At 46.8% G+C, this 8,099-nt stretch overlaps 1 protein-coding gene across 4 annotated transcripts in view; it reads right to left on the reverse strand.

Moving 5' to 3' along the window:
* LOC131135124 (alpha-actinin-4) overlaps positions 1-7,936 on the reverse strand; it is a 44,819-nt gene extending 36,883 nt beyond the window's left edge. For 2 of the 4 annotated variants that reach the window (XM_058081050.1, XM_058081047.1), the window contains exon 1: positions 7,555-7,935. In XM_058081050.1, coding sequence (XP_057937033.1) covers positions 7,555-7,680 — 126 coding nt within the window. In that variant the 5' untranslated portion in view covers positions 7,681-7,935. Of the gene's footprint in view, positions 1-7,554 lie in introns of all 4 variants that reach the window. The other 2 variants (XM_058081048.1, XM_058081049.1) reach the window with 2 other exon arrangements.
* Positions 7,937-8,099: the final 163 nt, after the last annotated feature.

Here is an 8,099-nt window from a genome sequence, read left to right on the forward strand (position 1 = left end):
TGGGAGGAGCTTGAAACGTGAGGACGAGTGATGCGTGAGGTGATGCATCTGGAGCGCATCAAGCAGCGCTCAGGAACCTGCAGGCCAACAACAATTCCTCCTGAATATTTCATGCCGCATTCATGCGCGGCTAGTGTCCCAGTTAGGGTCAGGTTTTTCCAGAATCCTGATTAATTCTTGTGGAAATCAGGATGAGTGAAACTAGCATGATGAACCGGCTCGCCAGCACACACACACAAATCACCCTTCACATGCACGTCTGTCCCACTCAGTCACGTCGGGATATAATCCCGTCATTTGATCTGGGGGTATAATCTCTGGCTGACTGACAGATGCTGCACAGCAACTGCGGCGGCGACCTCACGCCACTCCCACCGCTCGTTCCCGAGCTGCTGCATTGTGCGTCTTTATGAGACGCAAGTGGCCTTCTCCAGCTCTGTAGTGGCGTTTCCATGAATACGCTCAGCGGTTCCGGCTAGAGAGGCTGCACGGTGCCACCATGGAGACAGAAGACGATGCCGATAGTCAAGAGGAAAGAGCACAGAGCAAGGAAGGACACGATACATGTGGGCGTTTATTCGCCAAAAACATATATGCTCGATTTTTAGTAGTCATCTACGGTACGTACATCAGCCTTGTATCATCTTCAGCATTTGGAAAACAATATGTTGACCCCCTTGGGGGATTACTTACGCAAACCACCTGTGAATTTGTGCAAACCCATCAATGATGGGTATATGCTTCCCTTCTGCCAGCTTGATGCTGACGTTCTCCAATTTCGAATTGGGGTGATGGTGTAAAGAAGAGTGCTGCATTCAAGGACTGCCAAACGGTGTGTGAAATCTCAACAAAAACATTCAGTGAAGGATAAAGTCACAAACATGTACAAATTGTGGTCTTTCCAATAGCGCTATGCTGTATGTTTACCTGTATTATCACGTATTTAGCAATTAGCGACTATAACAGATACTGCCTGCTGGGGTACACATGCATGCACTGGAGACCCTGAGCAGGATAAGTGGTATATAAAAATCAGACAGGGTGTTAAATGGACTGTGACTGATACGCAATATACATTCTAACCTTTAGAGTTTCATGAGCCTCATTCCCAAATACTGCTAGCGAAGGGTACATTACATTATTTGGCAAGTTGTCACAAACACTATCCCTCCTGAACTAAACATGCAGAGGTGGCTAAGTTGATGGGAAAACTTTAAAGTAACTTTAGAAGTTTACCTTTAGAAGTGGGCTACAAACTAAAACTATTATTTCTACCAATAAGGAACTGCTATACCTAAAAATTAGGGTTGTGCCATAATTTTTACATACCAGTACGAATCCTTAAAATGATAAAATGACGAGCGGTAGAAATGATAAACGGAAAAACCCAGTTGATGATGTGTGACTGTACTCCGCTGTAATCAAGGTAAGCTTACTTTTAATTGGATTTTTTATCATGATACGGGTTAAGGCTTGTAGATTTTTTACACAAGACCAAGAGGAGAATAACTTTATGGTTCATCTTAAAAAAAAAATTTAAAAAGCACTTTCCCGCAAAAGCGACGCAGTTTCCAGTTTCCAAACCGAACCCAAGCGTGACCTCAACACCGACGTACGCAGCAAACGCCTCGCTCTTCCATCCCTGTTCCTAGCCCAACACAGATACTCAGCTGCAATCACGCCACTCATTTCATCAAAAACTATTTACATCGTCTTTCAATAAATCTCAGCTCAAGCCAAAACCATCAAGACGTTGGCGGCCACCCCAAAGCCGATTTGAAGCCAATCTGAATCGATCATTGGGAAACGCAGTCGATTGTCAGTGTAGCCAGTGTAGTGTAGTGGCCCAAAGGTGGCACCGTCCTCCTCCACAGAGGGAGGGGGATAAACAGACCGGAAAGAATTCTCTATAAATGAAAAACGCATTCCGCCAGGTCACCACAAGGCCGCTGAGCGTCAACAGGAAGATGGTCTCTGAAAGCACACAACTATTTTGAAAGAAGCACCCCCCCAGGAGGACCTTCCCTCCACATGTGCAGTCCTACAAACCCTCAACTCACTGAAAAAACAGGACACCCCGTCGCCCCTTCTCAGCAAATACCCCCCCTCCCCTCTTCCCACTGGCCCAGCAGTCAACAATGAGCCACCAAAGGAATGTTGCAGCCCCCCCCCAAAAAAACCCTACGTCCGCCTGAGCTCTATCACGCTGTCCAATGGCTGCACAGAGGTGGAAAGATGGGGGGGGGGGGGCGCTACATTCCTCACTGCTATGTCCTCTGGCTGGCTGTCTGCTGGATCTGTTTGGGTCCAGATTGTGGAGGGCGGCCAGCTGAAGGGGGGGGGTTACCCACAGCTGACCTGAAATCAGCTGGCGATGGAAGCGAGTGCTGGTGGATCAGAGACGCTCTTATGCAAAATCTCACGAGTCTGAGAAGAAAAAGAACGGCTCCATCAAATTGGACCCAAGCCAGAAGCAATCAACAGAACCGTTTGGACCAGCTGACACCCCTCCAGGACCAAGAAGCACAACCAATGCATCGCAGAAAACACACCCAACGTTTATTGCCTGTCATCTGATGCAGAGTAAACACACACAGCCAGATTACACGCTGGCAGGGACGCGACAATGACGTCCCCGGCACGCCCTGAGTGACAACCAAGGTCCTGTCGGGTCACCACAGCCGTTCACATGATCCCACATTTCCCCACAAGAACACATGACATCACATTTACACGAGGAGCAGGGGTGTCCAAAGTGCGGAATATGGAAAATAGCAGGCAAATTAATAAGATGCAACAAGACAATTGTCTTTTGTTGGATTAAAAAGGACAACATTTGCATGGAAACAGGAGTTCATTACATTCACAGACACAGATTCTCGCATCCCATTGAAAAATAATTCCAATGCATTTTCTCCACAGTCTGTGAATGCCCATTCCTGATGTGTTTTTACAGCGCCAACCCAGACACGATGAGCTAGCTCCACCTTCCTGCTTGCCGTCATGTCACAGAACAAACCAGCATGCCAGCACCACAGGAAAAGTGCGCACGCTGCCAACACGCTGCCAACACACTGCCAACTTTGAAAACCATGGAATTATTCAGCATCAGGCTAGCAGAAATGTTGGGAAATTGAAAAAAAAAAGTTGTATTGAATGGCAGCCAAGACCCCACCCTTCCCTGTAGCCCCCGCTCCATCCTGCCAGACAACCACAACCTGGGGAGGCTGTCAGCGTAGTAAAACATAAAAACGTCGCAGCACGCACGCACACACAGACACACACACACACACACGCCAGATGCAAACAAGAATATGTAAAATAACTCAACTCTGATCACTTTAGCAAACACAGGCCGTGTTCTTTTTCACTGCTTCTCCATGTTTGCTCTTCCCGCCCCCGCACGCCCCCCCACCCCTCCCCGAACCTTGACGGGAGAAATATGCGAAGCCTGATTGCAAACGGAAGATTGTTGCACATGGCGGCGTCACAGTGGCTCGCTCGGACGTGTCTCGACACGTGTCTCTCTCTACGGTGAGGAGGACTCCATGGCGGCTTCACCTGTAACACGCTGGCACCAGGCGCACGGGGGTGGGGACGGGAGAGGAGGTTGTAAACGCCTGTCATAAACAGTCCAAAGAGACGACTTGTTCCTGTGCGGAAGAAGCGGGACACATTTACAGGATACAACATCAGCTAGACTATGGAATGAGGTGCAATAGAGGACATTTATGATGATGTCATGATAACAATTTATTTATTTAACAACCCAATACAATACACTCATATGTGACTTTACTCATCTGTATACACCAGTCATTATTTGCACTATGACCCATTTATCATTGCACTAAAATTAATATATCTGCAATATGTCTGCTCCTGCATATGCTCCTGTGCAATACTATGTGCATATTTTGGATATCTTGTATATAACTTGTTAAATTGTCTTTTTTTACTCTACTTGTATACTTTTTTTTTTAACTTGACTACTGCACTACTACAAGAAGAAGCTCTCCAATCTCGTTGTACATCTTGTATAATGACAATAAAGGCCATTCCCATTCCCAATGCTAGGTTCTGAGAGGTGTTACGCTCAAACCTTTCCAAAAGCTAACTTTTTGATCCAGGTCTTGTATTGGATCTCATGGAATATGACTCACACAGGAAGTAGTGGCGATTTCATTGATGAAATGGTGAAAATTTATTTTGGTGACAACCAGGTACGGTGGCCTAAAAGGGGCAAATCTGTAGCGTGGCGACGTCCAAACACCAATAACCCAACACCAAAACAAACAAATTAAAAATGCTACAATCACATCAACTCTGCTGTCAAATGATGCTGCAGTTTGCGGAACCAAAAAGACCTGTGCTACGCTAACATGAGCTAACCTACGTTTCTCTCATTTAAATTTTGTCCTTTGCTGCATTTTTCTATTGCATTCATCATGCAGCCGACCAGTCCAGGTTGTAACCCGCCTTTCGCCCGAAGACAGCTGGGATAGGCTCCAGCATGCCGGCGACCTTGGTGAGGATAAGCGGTAGAAAATGGAAGAATGGCTGAATTCATCAAGCAACATTGATGATGTGAGAGGATGTCACCATCTAATTTATATAATTGACCAGGACGCATTAGCATTAGCGATTAGCATTACTGATTGCAACGCGCACATAAACCAGAAGTGATACACTGAAAGTAAATTCTTATCAGTAGTGCCAACTCATTCTGTGGCGGTGAAAATTAATTAGTGGTGGGCAACCACTGAAAAATTAATGTACAGGAAACACCAGCATTGAATAAATAGGTAAAACAGCCCAAAACAGGCAGCACGGTGGCTTAATGGTTAGCATGTTGAGATCTGGCGTTGAAATCTCAACTGAGCATCTTTGTGTGGAGTTTGCATGTTCTCCCCGTGCGTGCTCCCTTCTACCACATTCCTAAAACATTAATGTTAGGTGAACTGGCCACATGTATTAATGTGGCCTGCGACAGGGTGTACCCTGCCTCTCGCCCGAAGACAGCTGGGATAGGCTCCAGCATACCACCACTACACTAGTGAGAAAATGGATATCAATGTTGGCTCTCCGGCATTCTTTAATGTTTTCAGCATGGAGCCGTCTCAGGAAAAATATTTGGACACCCCCATAAGTGATACATCTCCCTTCCATCATATCTTAGATGGCAGTTGACAAGAGTCCGCACAGCCGCCGCACCCTCTCTCTATGGAACTTCCTCATGAAGCAACATGCCAGCGCCCTGTTCAAGCCCATCCTCAGCGCAGCAACGGACATGCCCACTTTTTATTTCTCCTTCCCGAAAAGATAACTACAGAAGGAATGTGCATGCAGAACATTTTCTGTCCTAGTCTTGGTGGACTTTCTTTAAACAGGGTGTGTACTGGGTACCATTTATGCCATTTTTTGCCATCACAGAACAACAAACATACACCCCGGTCAGCTTTTTGTTCACTTGCACAACGACTGGCACAGTCAGCGAGGACACGCCGCAGGAATGCACCCTCGTTCGACCCACGCCGCCCCCACAGATGTCGAGCGAGCGCTGCTGCAAGGTGGGTCAGGCTTTCGTCCGCTCTGCATTTTGTCCCTTATCAATCAAGCACCAATCACCCACCACCAACGAGCGCTGATGTTTGTACAACTGTCAATAATTAGCCAGGTAGTATTCTGGTTCTGGTAGACTTTGGACCATCCACGCAGGAAAACTTACCAGAAGAGCAGACTGACAGATGCCGGATGTGACAGCTATAAGAAAGAGTGAAGCTGTCAAAAAGCACAATGAATGCTGAATGGCATGTTGATACACAGCAACACAGTGTGTCAGTCATCTGACCAGTGAATAAGATAGAGGCGCGCACACACATACACAATCATTCCACACTGTTAAGCAATAGTTCCCCATTATTCTTCCAACACACTCCCCGTGGAGGGATGGAAACTGTCGTGTTCTCTTCCCTCCTGCATTCATTTCAACACAAGGACATCTTGCCACGCCGCTAGTTGTTTTTCTGCAGCCTAGCAAAGTTTAACACCACCGTGTCCACAAAGTACTTTCCGCATGCGGTGGGCTCATTTTCCACTTGCAATATTAACAAGGCTGCATCACTAATGAAACAGCAACAAGACAAAGACTGCAAGCCCGAGCCCCAAAAACAAGGAACTATAATACACACAGTCATATGTACGTTTATGACAGAAAAAATAAAAGTTCACACTATTTTCCCCTGAGTATTTGTCATATGACACTCACACATAGCTCCTAACCACAGCTTCTTCAGCTGCAACGGCGCGTGAAATTTTATCAATGTATGCTTATACAAGATCGCATCAATTGATCCACAGATGGCTACATACCCGAAAAATAAAAAAAAAACATCACATATGTTTTTATATAATTTTTTTAATTTGCAAAAAGGCTAGAATAAATATATATTTTAAGTTTTGTGTTATTACTTATAAGCATCAACGTGCCTCTTTGTGCTATATTTTAGTTTAATTCAACTTCTACAATATGGTGGGCCAATAAAAAACTAACCCCGGGCCGCAACTGTTCCAGCGGGACACACTTCGGACATCCCTGCTGTACATTTTCTTGCCTGTGTTGCAGCCAAGGACCGTCAGAACAAAGAAAATCCTATATTAATTAGCAAATATTTCAAATCTGCTGCCAGAAGAGACGTTCATGGGGAGCAGGGCAAGAGTGAACATTCCAGCGTATAATTAATCATGTAATAATTACACCACCACTGTGTGATCTAGTTCATTGCTTTAAATACTGCAGTGTCCTATGACGTTTTTCATTTGTTTAAAAAAAGGCAATCCAAAATGCTAAAAAGTTATACATGTGTAAGGAAAAACCCTTCATGTCAACTTTGTGTTAGCGTCAACATTTTTCTCCTTACACTGTGCCTTTTGCTTATTCTCCATTTTTATCGTTTTTTGAGGTGGACTGCATTACAATACGCTAACAGTCTAAAAAAAAAAAAAACACACCGAGAACACCCACACACACGAAGTCCATGAACGCTACACTCCTTAAGTGGCATTTCACTTGTTAATGTTGGCTACAAGCTTTTCCAACTACTCCAGAAAATTCCTCCAGCCAAGTCTCGACTTGGCCAACCCAGCCGAGACCACATACGGGCCGCGAGCGCCAAGCAAGCGGACCGGAAGCCGTCGAGAAGCCAGTACAAGTCAGCGTTCGGTTCCCTAAACACACACATGGATCAAGTTGGACTTTTTTGGACAATGTGGCGCCTTGTTTCCGTTCCCGGTGGGCGGCTTAGGGGGGAAAAGCCCTTCTATAAAGTGGCAGCAGCAATCCAGCTCGGCGGGAAAGTAGCGGAAATCATCTTTTAATGAAATGGACCGAAGCAGCAGGGGGAGGGGGTTACCGGGCCCGGGAGCGGAAAAATATGAGAAAGTGAGCCAAGCCGAGCAGCTGTGGGGCCCGTCTTCGCTCTTCGACCTCCCCGTCCCTCCCCTGCCATTTTCTTCCTCATTCCCGCCCGGCCCGACACGGCTCGGTTCTCTTACCTTCCTCTGCTGTTTCTCCCAGGCCGGATCCAGCAGCAGGTCCCGATCCCAGTCGTTCTCTTGCTCCATGTAGGTCTGCGCCCCGCCGGACGAGTACTGGTTGTTGGCGGCGTGATAGTCTACCATGTCGGCGACAGGAGGACTCCGAGAGCGCCACGCAAGTCTGTTCCGCAAAACAAAAAAAAACCGTCAAACGAACCGGACGCGATCACAACCGAGTGTCAGAGGCGGGTTTGGGGACGGAAGCACGACGTAGGAAGGAGGCCTTCTCTCGCCGCTCTCGGCCGTCGCGGTGCGGGCTTATTTGGCTGGAGTATCCGGTGTGTGCAGGGAGGTCTGCTGGAAGAAGAAAAGCTTCTCCTCCGCGCAGTGAGGCTGCTGGGCGGAACCGGCCGCTCCTACCGGTAAGAGGGGCGGCACTTCCCATGGACCCTTTCAAAGTAAGGAATCCAGCCTCTACATGACTCAACTTGGCTGTTATTAAGTTGACACACGTGTCTGATAGGCAACGCTTTACGGTGCCGCTGTCAAATCAAAATCATAAT

Source organism: Doryrhamphus excisus, chromosome 8, assembly GCF_030265055.1.
Source record: "Doryrhamphus excisus isolate RoL2022-K1 chromosome 8, RoL_Dexc_1.0, whole genome shotgun sequence".
Classification (NCBI taxonomy): Eukaryota; Metazoa; Chordata; class Actinopteri; order Syngnathiformes; family Syngnathidae; genus Doryrhamphus; species Doryrhamphus excisus.